Below are 25723 nucleotides of genomic sequence, written 5' to 3' on the forward strand. Positions count from 1 at the left end.
TCACAGCAGTATTTTCACAAGCGTTTGATGCAAGCCAACAGAATGAGGGAGAGCCTTTTGTTCAGCTTGTTATCACGAGGCTGCAAAAGCAAGAAAAATCCAATGAAAACATGGAAGATTCTGAACAAGGAACTGACCTTTACGAATTTCACAATCTATGCCTCAGGACTGGCAAGATGTAATTGCTTTGACAAAAGAGCGTGACAGTGCCAGGATGCACGAAGTGTGTACCTCCGCCTGGCCTTGCCAAAGCAGTAGGTACCCATTCAAGTGTTAGGAATTTGGCTTCGGGTTCTCAGTGCTGCTGCGGGCATACCCTGGGCTGACTTGTTTTCACAGTAACTTGAACTAACTCCCTCTTTGCAGGAGAGCTTTGGTTGTGGCAGCTGGGGATCTTTCCTTCGTGTTCTTGACCAAGTAATGCGGCTTTTGTGAAGTTAAAAATAAAGTTTCTTCTTTTGATCAAGTCAAAACCCAAGAGATTAACACATCTCCAAGGGTAAACCCTGACAAAGTTGCCATTATTCCTCCTCTTGTCTTCGCTGCTGTGCCCGGTGGGTGACGGGAGGCCTCAGAGGGCCCACCCAGGCCCCCTGGGGAGGGCGGGGAGCTGACAGCTCAATGGCGTGTCAGCAGACGGAGCCCAGGGGGATGGTGGGGCTCTGGTTACAGCTCAAGCACAATGTGGGACGGAGTGCCAAGAGTTGGGCTGACCCACAGAGAAAGGCTTTGAGCGCGTGCCAGGAGCTGGAACTCGGGGCTGAAGAACGCCCGGCGTCTCGCATCGGAACCATGTGGCATCCTTCGTTTTTAAAGGACGATGAAATGTCAACGCTGTCCCAGCCTGGCATGGAACCAAGGTTAAAATACCAGAATTCTCTATTGACTGGGGGGGTTCTCCTTGCTGCTGTCTGACTGGCACTGGGGAAACAGTCCTGGGCTGTGAGCGGAGTGTTTGTTGCTGCAAACAGGCTGGCTGCACGGGGACTGAAGGCACGGTTAATCTAAAGGCAGATGTTTATGACATGGGATGTCCTGAAACCTCTCTAACAGATAGGCTGTACTCAGCAATAACAAACTACGTATTTTGCCCTTAACGCTCTCTTTTCAATTAGCTGAAGAGGTGAAGGGCCTGGAGTTCTTCCCGCAGCCGAAGCTGGTCTGGATTCGGCTCTGGAAGTACCCAGACACGGCGCTAACGGGGGCCATAGGTTCCTTGGGGGCCGCGGCCGTCCGTCCGCCCACACGAAGTGGGAGGGCCGCCGCCCTCCGGCCGCAGTCTTGTCGCTGTCTCATTGGCTGCCTTGCCCGTCGCTCCCGTGAAGCCCCGCCTACATCCCAGCTGGAGCCGTGGGGCCCTGGGGGCCCAGAGCGCCGATTGGGGCGCGGTCCGCCGCCCCGCCGCGCTCCTCAACCCCCATTGGCCATGTGGGCGGCGGGGGCGGGGCCTGGCGGGGGCGCGGCTCGCAGCTGGCGGGGGCGCCCCTCCCGACCCGGCACTCCTGGCTCCGGCGGGGGACGCGGCCTCGGAGCGGCGCCGGTACCGGCGGCGGGCGGCCCATGGGAGTGGTCGGCGCGGCGTGAGCCGGGCGCGGGGCAGCCGGGGCCGCCATGGAGGTGTGCGAGAGCGGCGAGCAGCCGCCGCTGCTGCACTGGGATCGCAAGCTGAGCGAGCTGTGCGAGCCCGCCGACCCTGACACCCTGCTGGGCCACACGGTGAGGAGGGCAGGGGCGGCCCGGGGTGGCGGCTTCAGGCCGGGCTGGCGTGCCCTGCGCTTGCTGCGGGGGATCCCTAATAGTGACACGCGCGTGGGAGCAGCTCTGAGGGCCGGCACGGCAAGTTTGGACTTTTTGGCCCAAATCCCACTCGGCGTGTGCAGATGTCGAGACGTGCACCCCACGTCGCTCATCCGCTGTCCCTCCGAGTGCCAAAGGCCTGGGTGCTGCTGCTTCGGGGCGCTGCACACTCGTAGGGCACCCGGTGGCTGCACGCCTGGTGCTGGGTGAGTGAGCCGTGTGGGGCATGGTGCCTCGGGAAGGCCTCGCGTCCGCCCCTGGCTTCTTCCGTCTCTCCTTGGGAGCACGGCGTGTCTGGGATGGCTGCAGAGAGGGGACAGCCACGTCTTGGGAGCGTGGTGGCTGCGGGCACGGGGCTCTGGGTGTTGGCCTCAATGGGGAGATGAGGAGACCTCGCTCAAGGAGCGCCGTGGCCTCGCTCACCCGGGGTTGCAGCTCGCAGCCTGGTATCAGCAGGAAGGCAACCAGCCGTGCGTGTGACCGTCCTCAATCACTGCCTGGTTTGTTGGCTTTGGGAGCTCTTGTGCGACTTGCTGCTCCTGTTAGGTCCACCAAGAGCAATTGGATGTTGGGTGGTGACTTTTAAAGACCCACGGGGAGCTCTTTGTGGTGGAAGGCCCTTCCTTCAAGAGCTGTGCTGCGGTGGTCCTTTCTTTTCTTCCTCAACGGGACAAGGAGAGATGTTTTGGTGAGGTTAGAGGTGCCTCAGCCATGCCATGTGTTTGGGATCCCCGGGAGGAGAACTGTGAGCCCGCCCTTCTCTTCTCCCAGTTCACGTTCTTGTATTCCTTTAATTAGTGCCCTGAAACAGATCTGGTGCTTGCGGCTGTGGTTGTACACAGATGTGTCTCTGCCTTACTTTGGGCAGCCGTGACTTGGTTTCAAGTGTTGCTTGGCAGACAGAATGCCCTGTGGTTGCAGACGGGGTGGTTGTCCGTCTGCTGTTGGGAGTTGTAAGCACCAAGCGCTACCTTGAGGTGTGTTATCAAGGGGAAGAGCATTGCTAAATCTGCAGTAACGTGGGCTGCGACCCTCTTTGTTGGGAGCCACTTTCTACCGTGTGTTTGTCTGCGTGGGTTTTGCTTGATTTTCTCCTTAGGCGTTTATAAAGAAAAGGCTTCTTTAGGGGCCATCTTAAAGTCTAATCAAAAGCACGTAATCGATTTAGCTTTTGTTGGTTTTGGAGGAATTCCAAGAGAAGCCATCCGTAAAGAAATATCAAAGCAGCAAAGTGCTGTGGGTAAGGCAGACGTAGCGGGGTGCTGGGAGCTTCAAGGGGGCAAAAAGAAAGCTTTCTGAAATGATCGCTTTGGGGGAAAAGGCACACGTTTCTACTCGTTGAACTTCATTTCTTCTGCAAAAGGTGCGTTGTTCTGTGCGGAGGAAAACGCTCTGCTTGACATCGTGAAACACAGGCTCTCCATTTACGGCTGGCTAAAACTTCATAGGATCGTTGAAACAACAGCACACACGCAAAAAAATCGACAAAAACCACCACCCCCCCCCCAAAAAAAGCCCTCTGGATGAAGCATCTGTTATTCTCCTGCCTTCTGCTTTCAATGTGGGAGGACTGGTTTGACCCAGCTGGTTCTGCTTTGTTTGTACGCTTGTTTGCTGGTGTTACTGAAAAGAGAAGGATGAAAGGTGAAGAGCTGAGCCTTCTATGTGCTGTCCGTGGCATCTTCTGGCCTTTGCATGGTCCTAAGGTGCCCTGTAGCTGTGGGTACAGCTGTGCAGCTGTTGCCTTGCTCAGATGCACGTTACCATGCAGGATGGAGCAGCACTGATGCCTGTGGAGCTCACTCCTTCAGCAGTGTGAAACTGGAGTCCTGGTATTAGATGTGGGTCTGCCTCCTCCACGCACCTGGGTGTGCCAAGCCTTCTGGATACGCTTAGGAAGAGCCCTGAGGTCCAGCAGTGCAAGCAGGGTAGACGGAGGTGGGATGGCTGGTTGGGATGCATGGCTGCAGGAACAGGGACCCACTTCCTCTGCAGGCAGACCTGTGTGTGCACATTGACTGGGGGGGGGGAGGGTGAGAATTCTGTGCAAGCTGTCCTTTGTGTATTTTAAGTTAAATTTTAACCTTTTAACAACCACAAAGGCTGCGCATGGTCTGGCGGATTTGAAGCTATCGGGCAAGTGTGGAAGCATGCATATACTTAAAATAACAAACGCTACTTTAAGCTGTTCCAGCCTAATTACTGGGGTTGAATTCCAGCCTTTTACCTTTCCCTCTCAGCTGGTCATTCAGCAGCACCGGTGTGAGGGGGTGCCAGGCAGTCATCAGCTGCACTGGGAGAAATGGGGACCTTGGGGGGGCTCAGCCTGGGTTGAAGGGGGCTCGTTCAAGTCTGTGTGCTTTGCAGGTGTACCTGCATGCTAGATAGCTTGGTAGCAGGTGTTTTTTTTTTCCAGAGTGGTTGTGTTTCTCGTGGAAGAAAGAGCAAGATTGGACAAGAGGGAATGGCCTCAAGTTGCACCAGGGAAGGTTCAAGTTGGATATTGGGAAGAATTTATTCTCAGAAGGAGTGGCAATGCGTTGGAATAGGCTGCCCAGGGAGGTGTTGAAGTCACCATCCCTGGAGATGGTTAAGGAAAGGGTAGATGTAGTACTTAGGGACATGGTTTAGTAGGGCAATATTGGTGGTAGGTGGGTGGTTGGACTAGGTGAACTAAGAGGTCTTTTCCAACTTTAACGATTCTATGTAAAATGTTCTTTGAGAAGTCTGAAAAGCTTCCCAAGGGTTTGTTCACGGCACGTATGACGTGTCTGCCTGTAATCTTTGTCTGGCCTGCAGCTTGCTAGGCTTGTGTGCGGGTAAGGCTGTACCCTAGCGTTTTGCAAGGCATTATTATTGGAAGTTTCTTTTCTTTTTCCTGGCAGTCAAGCAGTAAGGGAGCACACAGCCTGCTGCAGCCTGGAGGGAGCAGAAGCACGACAGTCTGCAGGCTCCTCGCTCCCTTCTCTGCTGCCAGTGAACCCTCAGTAGGCCCCAAGCAGGTGGGCCGGGACTCTGTTCTGGGCTGATCTGCAGCAGACTTTTGTCCTTTCCCAGCGTTTTTTGTCTGTTCTTAACACCTTAGCTACTGGCTGCTTCCAATGCAAAGCCACCCAGATTGCATACTTTTGACCAGGCCTGACATCACAATATTGGAACGCCCCAACCGGCACGTCGCCGGTGCCGTTTTCTGAGCAGCATTAGAGCTCAATAAGCCCACTGCTCCATCGCTGATGCCACTCCAGGCACCTCACCCTCAGACTGCACGTGCAACACGAACGCTTGGGTTGGTGGCTGCATCATCGCCTCCCCACCGGCCCTGCGAGCTCAGCGGTGGCGGTTGTGATCTGAGATGGGTTGGGAGTCTTGGAACCAGCCTTCCTCCTCCAGATAGAAATGGCCCTTTGCAAGCCTCTGAGCTCCCTAGGAGCTGCCGGTGACTCATTTCCTCTGCCACAAAAACGCCGCCGGCGTTTGCTCCGCATGCTGATGATTTCTGCAGAATTGGGGCATCTGAGTGAGCTGCCGTGGATTGCCTGCAGCTTTCAGAGCCACGGCACTGGTGATGTTGAACTGAAATGGAGCACAGTGCTTTGCTTTTCCAGGCCGTGTGTATTCAGTTAGGAGTTGTGGTTAGAGCACAGCACGTGCGGCTGTGGGGCTGGCTGCGTTTTAATCCGTGGTGGTCGCCTGTATATAAGGTAGCTCTGTAAAACCCAGCGTCGATATGGGCTAATCCTGTGTATTGATTCATTTGATATCGGTTGGGAAAAGGTAATTCATTTATTCGAAGGTGGGGTTTAGCCTGCTGCTTGCTAACAAGGAAACTGAAATCTCTCATTCTTCCATCCCTACACACCTGCATATGGAGGACCAGATGGCTAACTTGAGGTGGAAAATGTGTAAAATCAGTATGTCCAAGGATTATTGCCAAACTCTTCCAGCAAAGAGGAGAAAGACGTGAAAGTGAGATTTTGTTTCTAAGTAGTTTGTATACAGCATTTGTGCAAAGTGTTAAATTTTGAGACGAGCTCCCCATATGAAAAGCATCAGGGTCGCAACTGATGAGCAGCAGAACAACTTGTACTTGGTGTTCTGCACCACAAATCATTCATTCCCCATCGTGTTTTCTTCCAAAATTTAAATACAAATACCATTCCTGTTTGCCAAGGGACGTGCCAGCTGCTCATAATGGATTTAAACAATCTACAGTTTTCTCTCGAAGCTGAGATAAACACACATGTGATGCTTTGGAACTTTTCTCCTACCCTCATATTTTCTGATAGTTAAGATTAGAAAAACAATGGTATCGAGTTGCTGGCTCGTTGCATTTGGATTGTCTGTAACTGTATGGAGAAGAGCTAGATCTGCAGTGAGGACGGCAGCTGGAAAAACCGTCAGGCTGTCCTGGGACCGACTTCAAAGCTTGGTAAATGAGAATGTGCCAGTGCTTAACCTATGCAAACACTTCTCCGCAGGCAAGTATGCTCCTAGGAAGGAGGCAGACCAGCTGTGAGTCCAGCTGGGTCACGCAGCGTGGTCTGAGGGTGCTGTGTCCTGCTGCCTTTCGCAGGTGCTGACCCCACCTGCAGTGATGGTTGCTGTGCTCCTCCTCCATGAGCCTGCCTTTGCTTTGCTCCTATGCATTGAGAGCTGGTCACCCTTGTGTAGGCAGCGACAAATAAAGATAAAAGAAGTATAAGCATAAATCGCATAGGTCTGTGGCCAGCATGCCGCCAGCTATGGCTGTCTGTCCTTGTCTTTGCTTCTTGCTGCCTGGCTGTCACCTGCAGCATCGCCTGCCTGCCACAAGCACTCTGCATCTGTCTATCTGACTGATGTGGGAGGGAAGGAACTGCTACAGGAGAACATCACTAGGTGAGACTTAGCAGTTAGGGTAGCCACCGTTTGCAGGGAGAATAGCTTAGCTCAGTGACATGCTCCACAGTCTGTATTGTCTGCCTCGCGTGAGCTTAAAGCATCCTTCCTCTGAGTTCTCCCATTCCTTGGCGCAGCTTTTCGTTCCCCATAAGATAAGAATTTGGGGAGCATCCCCCTGGGGTCCTCTTGCAGAAGAGCTCTGCACCTGGTTTTCCAGGGACGGCACCTTCCGTGCTGCTGTTGCTCCCCGAATCATGCAGGTGAAGTGATCAGGGCTGTCTGGATGCCCTTTGGCTGCGTTTTTTTTTCTGGGTGACGAGACCTGACGGTGCGGTTCTGCACCTGGATGTAACCGCAGGCTGTTGCGGCAGCTGCCTCAGAGCTCATCCAGTTGAAAAATGACTTTCTTGCATGGCAGAAAATAGTTTTCAGCTGTATGTTTCCTGATGCAGCTTGCTTTGTCCCAGCTCAGGTACTGGCGCTGACATGAGAGGGCAGGTGGGAATGCTTGCCTGGGGAAGAGGCTGGTGGGATTGCATTTTGGGCTGAGGGAATGTACAGTGGAAGTAGTCTGGCCGGCTTCAGGAGCGCGTGCCTAGATGTCGTCCTGGTGAGTGTGGGAGATGTAGTGCTGGTAAGTGCGCATATATTTATTTGCTAGCAGCGGGCTGCACTTTGGGAACTTGGGGAACCTGGAGGAGACATCTGCTCAAGGATCATCCATAGGGAGAGGCTGTTTGAGAAGAGCGTGATGCAGAGCAGTGGGCAGAACCCTTCCTGCTGTGCACGTCCCCTTTCTATGGTATGTTTCTGAGCTCTCCTTGGCAGGGGTGGCCGCTGCCTGTGTCTGGGAGCTTTCAAAAGTAGTTTGTGTCTTCAGAAAGCTGAACCAAGTTACAACCTTGATGCTAAATGAGTGCAGGAAGGAAGCAAGTGCTCAGTCAAATAAGGAGTGCTTCCTCTCAGGATAGTAAGTTGGGAACCAGAGTAGGTAATGGGACACAATAAAGAAAGGTGAAATGGGATAGAGCTGAATTACTAGAGCTGTCCCCGTAGCTGCCACCCATCCACGTGTCGCTTACTTGCGCTGCTGACCTTTTGGTGCCTCAGCTGTGCCTTGGAAGCTACTCAGTTTTCTTTCTTTTCTTTGTTGCCATCTGCTGCTAACCAGCTTTCAATCTTCTGTATGTGATCTGGCCCCGCTGTGGTGACAAGCAAAAATCTAATGGAAAAATGTAACACCCACTTCATCTCTTTCTTCTCTGCCAAGAAAAAGCATTCCTCTTCTGCCATGCTGGAGCTGGCCCTGTCCTTCTACACAATCTGTTAGTTGTATGGGGTGGGAAAGGGAGACCGTGTGGCTTTTGGGGAGCTCTGGGCAGGCCCTGGTGCTGGGAGCTTCTGGCCTGAGTGATGCTGAGCTCTGACCACAGCCGTGAACCAAGGGACTGCTTTAGTTAAGGACTGCATTGCAAAGCAGGAGTCTGATCCCCAAATTTTCCAGATAAAATTCAGAACATCTTACTACTGTGCTCCTCTGTAGTATGATATGGTTATGCTGGAGCCTGCACCGTTTGCTTCAAGGCTGTTTGTCCAACCTACTACCTGTTAGGATTGTCTCCTGCCTGTGTTATTTGCTTTTCGTGGCTAACCCCAGAGCCGTAGGTGTGTGCAGAGACCACCCTGCATTGCAGTCCATGTGATTAGCCCACAGGGCTTTTTGTAGACGTTAAACCTCCAAACCAGCTAACCAAAAAAGCCCCCAAATCCCAAGTCTTGAGTACTAAGCATGCCTCTGTTCCTTTTTCCTCACAGTCCAGTAGTAAATATTATATGCAAAGGGGAATCTTATCCCAAGGCTGCTTCCCCCCCGCGGCCCCACTCCCCAGTAGATTCTACTGTGAGCTTCAGCGTTCAGCTTGCCCGTCTCTAATTTTGTGTGGGTTAACTGAAAACAAGTATTTTCATTTCTTCTAGCACCTGAAGAAATGGTTTGCCTGAGTATTTGTGGAACCAAAACTTAAGAGCAAAATGCAGCTGGGAGCTCCTCTGCTGCTCCTGCCTTTTTCACAGTAGAAGCAGCAACGTGGCTGGTGCCTGTGGGGGAAGGCTTGTGATATAGAGCTTCGTGGTTTTTAAGGTCCTTTCCATCCTAAGCCATTCTCTGATAGTATGGCCAAGATGAGACCTTCACAGGAAATCAAGGCTAGGGCAGGGTGTTATTTCTAGATAGCTGGCTTTCTTGAATCTGTTGTTGCTAGCCAAAGTTGGAGACGCGGGAAAATATGACATCTTGAATGCTTGCTTTCATACCTTATAACATGAGGCAGTGGCTGACTACAGAACATCTGTCTTTGTCATCTTGGGTGTAACTGGCCTCCTCATCAGCACTGGCCATGAGTTTGATCAAACTCCCTTCCTTTGCCCTCTCTCCTCATCTCTGCCATTTCTCCTTGCACAGCAGCACAAGGGATCTGGGGTCAGGGTTGCTATGGTGTGTGGGGGAGGCTGACAGGCTGCATTTCTTCCAAGAACAGGCAGAAAGCATAGGTGTGAAAGAAAAGCAAGACAAACTCGCCCACGTGAGGCTCTGCTGGACGGCTTGGCTCCCTGCCCACTGCTGTGGTGGCTGATCATGCGATGAGGGACATCCGTAGTGGTTGCCCAGCCTCAGGGACGTGACTCACGGAAGTGTTTCCTCCCTGGATTCCGGAGATCCATGCCTGCATCTCCTCCTGTCCCCTTCTCCCCTGACACCCTTCTATTTCCCTCCTCCACCTCCAGAAGGAAGAGAAGCTGAAACCCTGGGTGAGCAGCATGAAGGGCCTGTGCCTGTAGATACCAAATGGCAAAGCTCCAGAGTGATCAGGGAGGGAGTGAGCTGGCACATGTGCAAGGCCTCCAGATGTGTGGTTTTGTGTGCTGCAGCCCTGCCCGGGGTGCCCAGCTGGCTGAGCAGCAGCTGGAGGGCCACACTTGGATGTGGCTTCCCAAAGAAGCAAGTGATGTGCAAGTTTGCTTTGGCACTGCTGTGAAGGGATGAGTTTTCTGGATGCAAAACTTGTCTTCTCTTCATGCCTTGGTGCTTTGCGCTTCCATTCCTGGTTGGTTGTTCTGCTCCTCAGAGATTTCAGTGGATGATTTCATTTAATTGTAGAAAAGATTAAATTTACAGGCAAGGATGAGCGAAAGAGAAAGAAAAGGAGATTTAGATTACATGTCAGGGAGAAGTGTTTTACTCAGAGGGCGGTGAGGCCCTGGCACAGCTGCCTGGAGAAGCTGCGGTGCCCCATCCCTGCAGGCACTCAGGGCCAGGTTGGATGGGGCCCTGGGCAGCCTGAGCTGCTGGGTGCAGCCCTGCCCATGGCAGGGGGTTGGGGCTGGGTGGGCTTTAAGGGCCCTTCCAACCCAAACCGTTCTATGATTCTATGAGGAGTATTGCTTCTGTCCTTGCCCAGGGTGACTTACGGCTGCTCATTCAGCTGTCCTGATTTTGCATGAAGTTCCAGCTGAATTCCAGCCTACTGTGTCTTTCTGCACTGAAAAAGTTCTGCAGGGAGTCTGCTTGGGGAATTGGGAAAATGGTTTCCTGTTGCTGTTACTTGATTGTTGGGTTGCTGCAAACACTTTGCAAAATCACAGGGGAGAAAGGGACTGAATTTATGTTGCTGTTTTTTCTCAGATAGAAACTCATTTGCAAGACCAAAACCAAAAGACAAGTGGCACTATAATATTGAAAACTGTCTAATGAGTGTCTTTAAAAAAATAATAAAAATAGAATTAGAAACGTTTCATGCCCAGAACATCTTTTTTTTTTAAATTATTTTTTATTTTTTTAGCTTTAATGAGAAAGATGTGGGAGAAAGACATATGGACAACTCTCTTCACAGTACCTTGCTTGGAACAGCTTTCTGGCAAGATTAATTAGGGATGAAAAGCCCTGCTTAGTTTTAAGATGCAGCATCAGTGTTCACGAGGGCATTATGTGATATGGCAGCTGGGTGGGAATCTCTGGACTCCTGGTAGCTGGCGTGGGGCTACGGGGAATCTTTGGATTCATTCGATTTGGTGTTTCAAATTGGCAGATATTTGAGGGGGGAAAAGGGAGATTGGAAAAGCAGGTGAGGAAAGGAATCTGCAGGAAACTTGCATTGCTGAAGATGAAACGAAGAGACAACTGAGACGTTACGCAGCGCAGAAAGCTGTACAGGCTGTATTTCAAAGGGCCCAGGGTTATAACTGTGGGTGGCTTTGCTACTGCCACAGCAGTGATGAAAATGCTGAAAATGTACAGTCTGAGGACATGCATGGAAACCTGGGCCAGCTTACAGTTCAGCTGTGGGTTTTTTAGCTCTTGGCACCTGGATATCTGAAAGAGACTAATTGTGGGGAACTCATAGAAGAAGAGTAAAAATAGGTGTCTGAAGTAGCTGGTTAGTGAGGAAAGATGAAAAACATGAACTCTGTGTTGCTTTGACAGGTGTTTGGAAGAGGATGGGGAAGTGATATGATCAGAACTGTTTATGTTAGGTGCACGCTAATATTATAGAGGCTGCTTTCTCGGTTTCATCTGAAGGTGAAGTATGTAATGCAATTTTCATTATCAGTACCAGAATAGGGAATCTGCAACAGCTTTGCTTTCAGCTGTGATTCTTGTTGCATGCAGGTAATGAGAATCTCTGCACTCTCAGCTGATCCCTTTATAGCTCTCTGCTTGGAATAACGTTATCATTGTCATGAAGGGATGTATGAATCTAAAGCTGTCATTATGCTGTTCTTTTTTTTTTTTTTTTCTTTTTCCAAACTGTTAATGTCATCTCAAAATACCTCTTCTCCTTTTGCCCCATGTGATACTCACAGGGTAGAGAAAAATGGAGCATCATTGTGAAGTAGACTTGGTAAAGTGTGGAGGAGCTAATAATGCTCAGCTAAGAAAATCCAAAGGGAAAAGGCAATGGTGGCAAGTCTAAATGCTACAAAACTCCCTGAAATCAACGAATCTGGAAATCCGATCGGGCTAAAAGGTCCCAGATAAGTCTGGCTTTTTTGACACTGATTTTCTTTGGGTCGTGACATCGTGATGGAAAGTTTGAAAACATAAACTGATTAAGGGAAAGAGTAAGGGGGAGGAAATATGAACTGTACACTGGGATGCCTGGTACCAAATGTATTAAAAATGCAGGAAAGCCGGTACAGGATCATGTAGGTAGAGTATATTCAACTCTATAGTAGGATAGAGATATTCAACTCAGTGGGGTTATGAAAAGCAGATAGAGTTAGATGAACTATAGCTTTCATTCTTTGTGATGAAAGATTTGAAAGTAAATGACATCTCTTTGGAAGTAATTGGTGACTTATCTTGCCCTATTTGGAAGTATACTACAAAATATATAAGCAGTAAAGGGACTGAGTGAGTAGATACTAGAGGATAAATTTGCTGGGTTATGCAAAAATATGCCAGGCTGTAGGCCTTTATCTTGTGAAAAATGCAGGATGAGAATCAGCAGCTGGACTTCAAGGCCCAAACAAGAAATGAGGCCAATGTTTTAGGATAGACGATAACTGCTGAAATAAACGGCAAGGGTAATGGATCAACTGGTGATTTCTCAGTCATTGCAGCACACCCGTGTGCTTCTCTGGAGGTTGTATTTCAACGAAGGGCAAAATATCAAACTCTGTGAGAGAGTGCCTCAGGTAAACTTAGTGGATTGGACATGTTGGAGGGTCAGACTGGGAAGGTTTCATAGTCCTTTCTGGCTTCAAATGCTATAAAACTTTATTGCTCTACCCGTTGACTCTGAGTGCTGTGAGGCAGACCATACAGCAGCACACGTAGTGACTCCTTGTATCTGTCCAAATGCATCTCAGCGTTTGGCTGTTCTCCTAAACTGAGCTGATTTCAGCAAAGTTCAAATAAATGCTTTGATCGCTTTGAGCTATTTTGAAGCGCTTCTGTTTATCGTGACATCTCTTGGCACATAAAGAAAGGGAACAGCACACGAAACATGTGGGAAAGGGCAAAACTTTCTGGTAGAGGAAGGCATTTGTCTTCGAATACAAGGTCACCTTTCACATATGCTTCCTTGTTGAGGTCAAGTACCAAAGACTGCCTGGCATTTCCTCAACCTGTCTCAGAGACTTTCTAAAAATGCACCTGATCTCTAAAATGCCACTTTGTCTGGAATCTTTAGCCCTGACAAGTAAAAAGGAGCCTGTTCTGAAGGCAGAGAAAAGGAAGAAAGCAACGCACATGAGACAAGGAAGGAAAAGCCAGCATATGAGGAGGTGCAGGTAAATACCCAGACAAAAAAGAAAGGTCCCTGGCTTTCATTTTAAAGGTAGATCTAGTGGGAGATGGCTGCTAATATGATCACAGTTGTATCAACAGTACCAACCTGCACCTTCTTTTATAACAGTGGAAGATTTTTGTTGTCCCTCTGCCTGTTTTGCTGTGATACTACCAGGTAGGCTTTTCTCCTACCTGGAAGGAGCTTAAAATCCTTTGTCTGTGGCAGACCTTACTGTTGGACGTTGTGTTGAGGGACATGGTTTAGTGAGAACCATTGGTGATGGGTGAATGGTTGGACTGGGTGATCCTGTGGGTCTTTTCCAACCTTTGTGATTCTATGCTTCTATGATTCTATGATTATTGCTGTCTTTTCAGAACCCTAGCACTGTTTTCATGAGCCTGGTGGTTTATGTATTGGTTTGGAGTCAGTCTCCAGTAGTTTACTGGATACTCCATTTCAGTTTTGGCACGCAGGTTGAGACTGAAGGAGGGTGCCTAGAATGTTTGGGAAGGGTGAGAAATGTTTCTTCCTTGAAATGCTCTGTATTTAGGCACATGGCACACAGAAGCTGCTGCCTTAAACTGCTTTTGTGGCATAGCATAATCTTCCCTGAGATTATGCTATTCCCCTGCTGTTTTGTTTAATTTGCTTCTTTGAAATGTACTGGCAGGAAAAAGGCTTTATTCAGTGTGGACAGCAGGTGTGGTCTGAAAACCTGTATGAAAGCTGTCTTGGAAGCAGCAGCAGTCACCAGAGGCATGTTCAGCTGCTTTCAAGCAGCGCTGCTTCTCCTTTCGGCACAGAGCGCCTGGTGCACCTGCGGTGTGTTGATGTGGGGAGCTAAGCTGAAGTGGGCTCTTCTGGCCTGCTGCTCCGCATCTGGCAGCCTGCTGGAGAAGTGCTTACAACAGGTCTAGCCAGGAATGCAGCCCTTCAACTAGATCTCATTAAACTGTCCGGGCTCTGCTGGGTCAAGCAGAGGAGGCTGAAGCTATGTGTGCTGCTGGGTGCCACTGCTTCCACCTGTTGGAGGACAGAACAGATGAGCAACCTTGGTCATTCAGCAACAGCTTCTTTGTTGGGCAGAGGAGTGCCCCTGTGATTGCCTTTGCCATTCTGCTGCGGGGAGATGACCTGCAGAGCAGGGTGATAGGCCAGGATGGGTGCAACACCTCGAGCCACCCTGGATGCCTGTAGCCTGAATGTGTGCTTAGCCCTCTCCTGCGACTGACACGTGGTTGATTTATCTTTGGAAAGCTGCCTTATCTCATTTTTACTTCTCATATGTGGTGCAGCTGAGCACCTCGCAGCAGTAGGAGCAGCAGTGCGCGACTGGCAGATGAGGAACAGATCACTTTTTGGACCAGATGTGCCCATACGGAAACCATGTGGAGGGCCGTTGCCTTCACCGCTGAGGCAACCACGTGGGAGCTGGATGCTACTTGGGCTGCGGCCAGGGAAATGGAGCAGAAAAGATGGAAATAAAAGCAGAAGTGGGATGTAAAACTTGCTCTCTACATTTTTCTTTTCTTCTTCATAGAAAAGGGGGGGGAGGGGGTTAAACAGCTCTGACTTCTCAGAGTACTTTTAGATTGCCTCAGAGGTGGCCGTTTTCAATGACGAGCCTTAATCGAGCCCTTTCAAGGCACATCCAGGCAGGTGTCCCAAAAATCTGGGTTGGTGTTGCTGCGGAGATGTCTGAGTGGAGGTCTGGTGTTGGAGCCAGGCAGACGGAGCTGCGCCAGTTTAGTCTAGCAGCAGGGAAGGAATGTGAGTCAAAGGTCCGGGGAGATGATCGCACCGAGTGCAGCAGATTCCAGAGAAATTCTAAACCAGGCAGGGGTGCGAAGAGACCTTGAGGCAAACAGGGCAACAAAATGGTGCACGGACCAAGCTGTAACTCGAATGATCTGCAAAACATACCCCAGAGAAATGGCTGAGAATCAGCTCTTCAAAAACCTCTGTTGCAAGCGGGTGCTGTGCTGTCTGTACTGCGATTTAAGATCGTGCTGCAGTTATCCAAATGCGTCCCTGTGCCGCCTTGAGCAATTCCTTGAGCGTCCCCCATTTCTCCCCTGTTTGCTTGGAGGGGAGGGTGCCTGGTTGCATCACACCCCTGAGCCTCTTCTTGGAAGCTCCACACAGCCCGCCTGCTTCCAGGCAGTGACGCAGTGTGGGGAAGCAGAGCCAAACCAAACAGGGATGTTCCCCGCTTATGGACTGAACAGCGGTGCCTCTGTGCCTCGTGAGCAGTCCACAGACAGGCAGTGTATTTAAATGCTCTGGACCAGTGTTAACTTTGCAGAGTCCTTGTTTTCTTCTTGGTAAATAATTCTTCTGTCCCCAGAGGTATATCCCAGGTGTTCATTTGAGGGGATGGGAAGAAAAAGGTGGGAACGGAAGGAAATTCTTTTTTTCTTCTTCCATCTGTTGTTTAAATTGAGAAGTAGCTCTGCCCTACTTAGGTCTTTTCTCCACAATAGAATCATAGAGTGGTTTGAGTTGGAAGGAACCATTGAAGGCCATCTGGTCCAACCCCCCCTGCAATGAGCAGGGACACCTACAGCTGCATCAGGTGCTCAGAGCCCCTCCAGCCTGACCTTGAGTGTCACCAGGGATGGGGCCACCTCTGCCACCTCTCTGGGCAGCCTGTGCCAGTGCCTCACCGTCCCCATTGTAAAAAGTTTCTCCCTCGTATCCAGTCTAAATCTCCCTTCTTTTAGTTTGAAACCATTTCCCCTTGTCCTATCTATTACCTAATACGCAGTGTCTTGAACTTGTGAACAAGCTTGCATGTAAAGGCAGAAGTGTGACAACTATAGCGAGTAAAAAGAGCTTCCAGTACCTTACTGGGAAATGATGTAGCTGCAGGTTGTAGTGAGGAAGACCAAGGAGCAGCAGAGGGAAGTGAAAGAGGCTGAGAAATGTTTGCTGCTTTAGTCAACCCCTGTCCTAGAAGTTGGGTAGTACAGGAGTGTGTTTGGGATTGCACAGCAGAGATGTCACTTCTGCTCCAGTGATGCTGGTTGTCTTGTGAAGGTTACTTTGTTGGATTTAATGGATTTTACCCAGGCTCAGCAGCGGCTGCTGGATTACTTTAGATAGGGAAACTTCCTCTGTTTGCAGAGTAAAGTTTGGAGGGCTCTTCAGAGGGTTCCGACTTGAGGGGTTCTCCAAGGAGAAGGGACTCCACAAGGACTCCACACCAGGCAGTTTGACTGAAGGTGGGAGCAAAGTAGGATGGAGGACTCACCCTAAAATGGCAATAAAGACTGCTTAGACCAACCAGGAGGAAGGATGAGACAGTAGAAATTGGTTGTGCTGTCACTTATAGGTGAAGCTGCATTCTTCTTCGTATCTCTAGGATATGCATTATGTGTCCAGCATAATCTAAAGGTTGTGTTTTACCTTTCTTCTGCAGATATGGTATAGTTGCGTATGTAGATACCATTCTGGAAAGCTGGGCCTTCAGCTCAGACCTCAGGAAGGCACTGTCATAAGGTCAGCATTGCCTTCTTTGGTCAAAGGCTGACTCATAACTTTTAGTGCAGGCTTGCTCAGCCACATATTTTGGTTGAAATGCTGGCTGGGTTTGTAAGGAGGATTAAAAGCAGCAAAATAAATAAATAAATAAATAAATAAAAGAAGGTTGATAAAGGATGTTTTACCAGAAAGTGGTGCAAACACAAGAAGATCCAAGTGTGATTCCCCCTTCTCCAGAGGGTTCAAGGGGTGCACTCAGCCTTGGCAAGAAACATTCAGCTGTCCAATAGTGTATTGTTTTTGTTGGAGGTGCTTCTGTAATTTAGGGAAAGTATGGAAGCATGCAGTCCAAGGCAGAGTATATCAGAATGTTGCATAGCATGGAAGTCTTTCTAAAGAAGAAATGGGATCTAATAGCTATTTATTAAACTAATTCCTGTTACAAGTTTGTGGTTGTTGCTAGCTGACTCTGATCCTATGGTGAGCTAGAACAACAAGGTTAGCTCCCCGCTGTTGAATGTAAGGTGCTATCCAAGTTGCTCGTCTATATTCCTCGTGCATTGTGTGGATTATGTCCTCGCTCAGAAGACACAGATTTGGTATCTGGTGGGAGGGCAGGAGCACTAATGCTTCTGAAACAGTGGCATCCTAGCTTGTCATGCTGTGTAAATAGTGAGGGAGCGATTTGTTAGTTCTCGGGTACATCTGTGGTGTGGGAGGGTGGTTACAGACTCGGCTGGCTATGGCAGGGCAGCCGAGTGAATATTTTACCGCTGTTGTCACAACTATATATGGAAGACCAGTAAAAACATTGCAGTGGTCGGGCTGCTTACAAAAAGAATCTCAGCAGAATTTTCTTTTCTAATTGCTTCAGCATGTCTGGCTTGTTTCTGAAGTAAGAAACAAGTCAGGTACTTTGTTTTTGATGGATGGCGAACGGTCTGGAGAGCATCAGATAGCTCAGCTTGAGGCCGTCCATGGTGATCAAAACATACGTTGCCACCTAGTCAAGCCTTTTCCAATGGCATTTAGCAACATCACTGGCTCAAAGCAGATAGTACCCTCAGTAGGGAGGGATGACACACGCGTGTGCACGCTGCAGGAAGCGGTATAGCTGGTGTTCTCCCAAGACCTGTGGTGGCAGTCTTGAAAGTAGAGCTTGCAGGACTGATTCTGCTGATTTAAAGCAGTTCTGACTGTTCCACCCATCAGGGGTTTCAGGGCTGTGGTAAATAGCCTGCAAAGTCATAACAGGCAGTTAAATTTCGTTGTTGCAACATATGAAGAGACAGCGTGTTCTGATCAGGATGCATCACAGCCTGAGAAGCTTCAAACTGATCCGTGAGCTCATAGGGAGAGGGGACCACACAGTGGTCTGTAAGAAAGAGCCATTTATTCTGGAGATGCGTTATGATTACACAACTGAAGCTTGGAAAATATGTTGGTTTTTTTTTTCCCCTCAAATCATTGTAAGATGACAGTGCAGTGAAATTGGTCTTTAAAGTGCGTTTTCACACACAGGAATTTTGAGAAGTTGCTAACAGCCATCAAGTCAGTCTTCCCATTGAATGTCAGAATGTATTCATTGCATGAAATCTTTAAAGATGTTTACACCGTACAAATTCTGGTTCTTTCTGGAGCTGAAGAGGAGACGTCCGGGTTCCATCCTCATACATACCAGTAGGTAGGTTTACATATCCTGGTACAGGAGTAGTCAAGTTCATGTGTAATTTCCAGTGCCAATTGCTGCTCTGGTTACAAGAAGTCACTTGCATCCCCATATCTGGAAAATAAATACTGAAGTTTCTGAGTGGTTTGTTTTATTGAGTGAATACAGAAAAAGAAGGGTTGCCCATATTACTGAGAAAGGTCATAGAATCGTAGAATGAATCATAGAATGATGAGGGTTGGAAGGGACCCTTAAGATGATCTATTTCCAACCTCTCTGCTATAGGCAGGGACGCCTCCCTCTAGACCAGGTGGCTCAAAGCCCCATCCTGCTGCAAGAATTATAGGTCTTGTTTTGCTTTCCTCTACTGCTAAAAGGGCATTGCCATTAAGTTCTGTGGACCTCAGCCAGAGTGGGCTAGTTGTTGCAATTACATCACAAATTACATCATCCTTCACACCTGTAAAGGGAGCTGTGCTCTGTGTAAGGCAGTGCTATTTATAGGAAACATCACCAGGTTTCTAACAGCTATAAGGGTATCTCCTATGAGATTCTTCCAATCCCCTCATTTGACTTCTCTTAGAGGAAAGTGCCTTTTGATCAAATTATAAGCCTGTTAAGAGGGTCTGCTAAGCAGTTTGCCTTGGTGGGGCAATTTGGTGGGAGCCAAAGATTGAGCAGACTGAGGCAACTGTGTGTGTGGAAGCTGCTTTCTTCTGGCACCAAACCATTGCAGAGACGGTGCTTGTGCAGGTTGTGGATTCAGCAGATGGAGATGAGCATCTGCTTCCAAGGAGAAGAAACCCTCCAAGTTTGACTAGGTTTTTACTCTCTTGTCAGTTGATAAGTTCGTGTGTTTGTAATACTTTCCATGAGCTACATTTCTTCTGGACTTGGCGACCTCATAACAAAAAGATTGCTGGAAGGATCAAAGTCTGGGGAGTGCTACAGCTAAAAGGCAAACCCCAGGTGCAGCATAGTCTGAGTAGAAATCCCCCGCAAGGCAAGCTGCCACTGTAAGCAGTGCAGTTTTGAGAAATGGATGGAAAAAAAAATGCCTTTTTTCTTGGAAAAGCTTGAATTATGCAGCATTCAATGTTTAGGCTGCTAGCGAGCAGCTGTGAGAAAATCACAGAACCTAGCCTTGGTTACCTAGTTGGCTTCTTAAATTAGATTTTTCCTGATTAGCCACACAGGTCTGGAAGGCAAGAATCGTTCTTCGGAGAGAAAGCAAGTGACAGTGTGTGACTGTGGCTCTAGGCAGGCGTGCTCTTCTTGGAATACCAGATCTGTTCTTAAATCTGCTGGTGTAACTGAACCTGGAGCAGCTCCCTCGTGCTGCTCTGCTAAGATGATCTGCGTTAGCTTGAGTGCTTCAGTAGAGAATATCAAACCCAGCTCGACAAAATTGGATCAGAGCAGTGGATGTGGGGTTCAACTGTCGTCTCCTAGGGTACAGTGACCTCTAGGAAGGATGGTGACTTAATCCGACTCAGTTTCTAGCAAAGGGACACATCCTTGCAGATTATGCTCACTAAATAGTTTTATCTTAGATTAGTGATGTAGCAACACAGGGATTTTTTTGTTACTTCTTGGACTACCACTGCTGCAGGATGCTAAGAACCTGAGATGGCTGGACATCACCTATTGGTGAAACTGATCTTCAGGTCAAGATGTAAAAAAACTGCATATTTCTTAACTCTGTTGGCATCTGAAATCTGATGTGATGGCTTCAAACCCAGTACTGGGGTTGGGACAATCCTCTTCTGTTCACTTTGAGTTCTGATAATAGAGCTGGAATATCTGAGTAGTTTGCATGTGATTGCCTGGACTTGCTTGGTTTTCAAGATGTGCTCTCGCACTGCATCTGGGCCTCATGAGCTGTTAAAAGACATGTTGCCAAACTACGTTGCATAGCTTGATATTGTTAAAACACTCTTTGATGCATGCTAGATTTTCCAGTAAGTAAGGTTTTTCTGTCTGTTCCTTTGGTTTTATTTGTGCTGGTTAGTGTAGCTGGTGAGCCCTGCTTTCTCTACTGCCATAGGCAGAGAAAACTGATTTCTCAGAGGTATAAAAGAAGAATGTTATGCAAAAAGGAGGGTTAGATAAGACTGTTGTCATCTAGCATGGAGGGTGTCCCACCAGAGCCTGCAAGGCACGGCCTATGAATAGGCTGGGGAGCATGCCACCACCAAGGCCTGCCTTATAGCTGCTCCTCCCACCCTCATACACTCTCCACTTAAAAGCAAAGCACAAAAAAAGAAACCTTGAAAAAACAGCCAGTCAGGGCAGACAGAGTCAGGCAGCCTGCAATTAAAAAAGCCTGCGTGCTCTGTCACAGACATTCCTGCAGCTGCAGACTTGTGGGGCGGTGCTGGGGTGGCTGGGCTGTCGGCTGGGATGGCGCATGCCTGGGCCCTGCTGTGGCGGGGCAGCCCTCAGGGGTTGGCAGGAGCTCCTGAGCTTCTCATCCCGGTGTTGTTGCTCTGTGAGGCGGCGAGATGGAGTTCCTAAATTCCTGCTGCTGCTGCTCACCCCTGGCTTTTGGTGCTGACCCCAACTCCTTGTCTGCATGAGCTGAGTGTGAGCATTCTCCTGTCCTGGAGTTGCTACTGGGATGCTTGCTGGCATGCGCTCATTTGCTTGGCACAGGATTTTCTCACTTTGTGTTTAGTTTTCAGACCTCAGACAGGCTGCCTTAATGAAAGAGCCTCAGAAACCTGCTTGAAGGGGAAAGCGAGCACTTCTCCCTGCACTGGGGGTGGTTGTGCCTGAGGCAAAGCCCTGGGGCCCCATGCCGCCCATGCACAGCCCCTGCTCTGTGTGCTGGCTGCCACAACAAACACTCCTGTGTTTCCTTTTGGGTTGGTGGGGAAGGAGCGGACGTCGGCGCCAACAATCAGGCTTTTCAGAGCCTGGGGCTGCTGAGACTCATGTATGTGTGTAGCTCCGGATGATGTAAATCCAGGGCGTTCAGCATGTCGGGCGTTATCAGTTCAACACAAAGCATGAAGAGTGGGCCAAGTGGGCCTCGGGCTCTGCTTGCGAAGGGCAGAAACCACGTCGTATCCTGTGGACAGAAATGATGGGGGTGAAGATGTGTTCCTCCCAGCGTGAGAGAATGACAGTCCTGCAGACAGCAGGTGGGCAGGGAACAGGAGGGCAAAGTCATCTTGAACCGGGGCTGTATTTCTGGATTTTTTCCAGAACTTGTTTGTCTTGAGTTCTTGGACAGTGATGGAAGGGTGTGGGTATCCCAGGTATGGACAGACATAAAAGGCACCTCAAAGGTGGCTTCTTGCAAGGTATCATCCCTGTCCCCAGTATCTCCAGGGCTCATCTCATCACATGCAGAGTGCTCATGTGGCTTTAGGCTGGAGGAGGTGAATGAGTGCATGACCTCCAGGTTATCTTGCCCAGGATGAAGCTTGCGTATCTCAGCAGAGGAGGCTCGCCTGTGGCTGTTCCTATACTGGTTGTGCAAGTGGTGTTTGGGATAAGAAACGGTCATTGTCAGGGAAATTTAAACACTGAAAAGCAAGATAAGGAGCTCTGCACACCCCTCACCTGCTCCCTTGTTGTACCTTAGTGCATCTTTTTTGCCCATCTCATCACCAATGGCCTTAGCCAGGTCAGTGCCATAGTTCTCATAAGTACTGGCAGGCAACGTCTATGTAGTCCTTAACTGCTTTATTTCTTTTGTAATCAAAACACCAGCTTCAGAGTGTTCCAGGAAAGCATCTGAATGCATGAGATGTTTGTCTGATGGGCATCCCATAGAAGTGAGAGATTTCACACAGTTTGGCTAGGTCTGCAGCCAATTTGCTTATCATTGCTTCTCTTGGAGATGTATGGCAGCAGTGCTGCGTAATAATAGGAAGCTTTATTTACAGTGAATGACGTGGTATGAAAAATTCCCTCAAGCTTTTATTCCTGCAGTTTTAGGTCTGCATATGGCTGCTATCTTACCACCACCACCAACAAAAACGAGTACAGATTACAATACTACAAAAATGGCTGCTTCTCAACGTGTATCTCTGTTTATTTCCAGAGTTTTTGAACACTGGTTTGCATCGAGATCAGACAAATCTGCTTAATTAAAAAATGACTATAGCACTAAGCCTTTAAAAACATATCAGAATGCCACTGTTTTTATTTGATTGAATTTTTGGTGGGGAATATGCAGTTTGAATTACTGTTAGCACGGCCATCTAGTCTAGATATATTTCCATGTTGTATCCTGACCTTTCATGGCTGGCTTAGCAAATCCTTTCAAGAGTATAGTTTTGATCACTACTACGTATACTGGAGATTGGAGCAGCACCAATGATCTGTTCCTTCCCTTCCTCCCAGTAGCCCACCAGCTTGTAAAATACCACATACTGTCGCTATGCTGAAATCTGGAGGGTCCATTTAAACTTCTGTTCTCTCTATTTGTTTGCAGGCTTTTGAAGCATGGCTGACTGTCCCCATAAAGCTCTAACTGGATGCTTGTGTAACAGAATCATCTTGTGGAACCAAGCTATTAGGTCCTTTTGTAAAATGGTCCTGTGGACACTCTTTACAAAATGTGACCCTGTTGAACCTTTTGTAGTGTTATTAAGTGTTGTTTATTGCGATCTTGGAAAAATAAATGGGATTGGTAGTAGAGAAAAGATGGACAATTACTCTTTCCAAAGTGCAGTTCTTATTCCTCTATATTGTCCTACTCTTGAATTCTCAGTGTCTGTATATGAGCATCTTGAGACCATTAGAGAGCAAGTACAACTGAGCTGATGGAAATCATAGAAATGTTGAGTTCCCATTTGGCAGTAGCGCCAACCGTACTCATTTTGACTCTTGCCAAGGACCTGATCTTCCTGAGCCATCTGGGAACTGCAGCTTCTCAGTAGAATCGGCACCGTGCTTTTCAATCCCTTTTTCTTCTCTGCACGCTGATCAGTTTTCTAGGGAAGTTTGCAGATACTGCAAACTTGAACTTATTTGATGTCATTTCGTCTCCTTTGTTATCTTTTGTAGATCTTGCAACAACAACAAAAAACAAAAAAAAAATTGTTTTTTAGATGGAAGCCTACCGTACTCCTTTGTAACCCATTTAACTTCAAATACCATTTTCAGTTCAATGGGGCAGTGCCACTTCTTTAACTGTAAATCTCTCATGCTGCATGTCCTGAGAACTTTTGTTTCTTTTAATGATGCTGAATTTTAGTGGTGTGAGATCATTGTCTGCAGCCAACTCCAACCCCAGCAGGAAGTAGCAGTTTTAGGGTCACTTCTCTCTTTTTTTTTTCCCTCTTTTTTTTTTTCCCCCATTAAAAGAACCTTCCTGATATCACACATTTGTCAGTGTACCTTACGCAACGACTCTGTAAAATCCACTGCAAGTTTCAAATTCCTCAGGAGTCCTGTAACGTTTCACTCTCGTTCCCTCCCGGTCCAGATGGTCTTTAGCAGATGCTCGCTGGAACGGTTCTGCAGCCAACAGTGCCGTATGAAAAACTGAGCTATATTTAATACACAGACACACGCACACACACGTATGTGTGTGTATCCTTAACTGGCTTTGGAATTATGCATTGCTGATAAGCAGTGCGATGTTCCCCCAGTTATTTTTCTGTCTATATACCTTTCTTTTCCTAGAACCAGACAGACTCTTTTGGTTCCAAGAACATGTTTTCCTTCTGCCAGGTGCCCTCTATTTGAGCTAGCAGAAAGCATAGTGATGGGGGCTGAGCTGGCTGGGTGATAAACAGGTTTTCACATGGCTGTGCAATGCAGCTGGCTTACAGAATGCGTGGAAAAAACATAGCATCTTAAATTTGAATTAGAATTGCTTTTGGGTTGTTTCTGCCTTGGCAGGAGAGGATGGGGGTCTGTTGCTTCACGGTGATCCACAATCCCTTATACGTGCCCAGGTGAGCTTGTTTGAGGATGCATGGGGTAAGACCCGTGGTGAGTGTGCTCTTTACCTCTGTGTAGCCTTCCAAGCCCAGTGTGGAGGCCTCCTTCAATTTCTGCTTTCGTGCATCTGTGCTGTGCCACAAGAGGGAAATGGAGGCTTGGAGGAGACCTTATGAGTGTCCACGACTACCTCAAAGGAGGTTGTAGTGAGATGGAAATCTGTAGTGAGGGGTTCGTCTGGGGGGTTCTGGGGGGTTCGTCTCTTCTCTGTCGCTCAACAAGCAATAGGACAAAAGGAAATGGCCTTAGGTTGTGCCAGGGGAGATTTATGTTTGATACTGGGAGAATTTCTTTGCTGGAAGGGTTGTGATGCATTGGAACAGCCTGCCCTGGGAAGCAGTTGAATCACTATCCCTGGAGGTATTAAAAAGATTTGTGGATGTGGCACTTATGGGCATGATATACCAGTAAACTTGGCAATGCTGGGTCTGTGGCTGGACATGATGATCTTAGAGGTCTTTTCCAACTTAAACGATTCTGTGATTCTATGTTTATGACCCCTTCTACCTCAGTGTTGACCATGGTACTATCTTCCCTGCTGCTGTCCTTGAAACTTCTCCTGTCAGGAAAGTATCACTTTGTTACCACTCCTGGAGATGTGCAAGCAAGAGGTGAAGGCCATCTGCAGGCTTTTGCCTGGAGGGATGGAGCCCATGCCTGACACCGTGACCTCGGGCCCTCACCGGCATGCTGGTGCCAAGCGGAGGCCCCAGTGTGCTCAACATGGCGCTTGCCCGTTGTGGGTGGAGCAGCCCATGGTGTGCAGTGCCACCAGACTGTATTTCTTTCCTCACAGAAATTTTGACAGAGCCTGCACAAATCCACCGCTTTCTGTCTTTTAAGCTCTGAAATCATCAGTATGCAAGCATGGGCTGAGTGGTCAGCCTCTGGTTACTTGGAGCCAGAGCTTGCTGGACACTAAGGCGGCCATCTGTGAGAGGTGCGTGTGTCCATCCTTCCCCTCTCCATACGGGTTGTGCCTCCCCGTCCCTTTTCTGCCTGCTCATTAGGCACTTAGTTGCCTCTGGATGGCTTGAGTAGATTTTGGCTGCAGTTCACATGGGTCTGGGTTTGCGTTAGCTGGGATAACGCCAGTGAGTGATTACATGTGCCGGTGATTATGCAGTGTCTGAAATTTCCCTCTGCTCGTCTCTATCCCCAGGACTCTGGCAAACTTTTCTGGCTGTCTTTGGAGAGTTGTCTTCTGCACCACGTGGTGTGCTCGCTCAATATATCCAATTAATTAAATCACAGCGCTGCAAGTGCAAGTGGCTTTGTTTGTGCATTAGTGTTGGAGAGACGTGGATTGGGAAGGGGTGCATGTATGTGTGCTTGCTGGAGGCGTTGGCTGGAGAGTAGTTCTGCTTTTAGTGCCAGAAACTCGCATTGCCTGGTGGAGTTAATGCTGCAATTAATGTTTGAAACAGGATGAAGCTCCTTCTTTCCTAAAATGCTCCCTCTGCTTCCTCTTTGTCACTTGTTTCCTTTTTTTTTATTATAAGTTTTTATTTTGATAGAGAAAAACATTAAGGAATCTTTATTCTAACAAAATAGGCTAAGCTATCTTGTTCTCAGTGTTTTTGAGTGCTTCTGTTTGTGTTTCTCAGGTTGAAAGTGGCAATAAAGTAATTTGCCTCTG

General features: G+C 48.4%; 1 protein-coding gene across 2 annotated transcripts in view; it reads left to right on the forward strand.

Annotated features, from left to right (window-relative positions):
• Positions 1-1498: 1498 nt before the first annotated feature.
• Positions 1499-25723, forward strand: part of CREB3L2 (cAMP responsive element binding protein 3 like 2) — a 79033-nt gene continuing 54808 nt past the window's right edge. For both annotated transcript variants that reach the window (XM_416356.8, XM_004937877.5), the window contains exon 1: positions 1499-1716. In XM_416356.8, the coding sequence (XP_416356.4) occupies positions 1612-1716 (105 nt within the window). In that variant the 5' untranslated portion in view covers positions 1499-1611. The remainder of the gene's footprint in view (positions 1717-25723) is intronic.

Source organism: Gallus gallus, chromosome 1 (genome assembly GCF_016699485.2).
Source record: "Gallus gallus isolate bGalGal1 chromosome 1, bGalGal1.mat.broiler.GRCg7b, whole genome shotgun sequence".
In the NCBI taxonomy this organism is placed as follows: domain Eukaryota; kingdom Metazoa; phylum Chordata; class Aves; order Galliformes; family Phasianidae; genus Gallus; species Gallus gallus.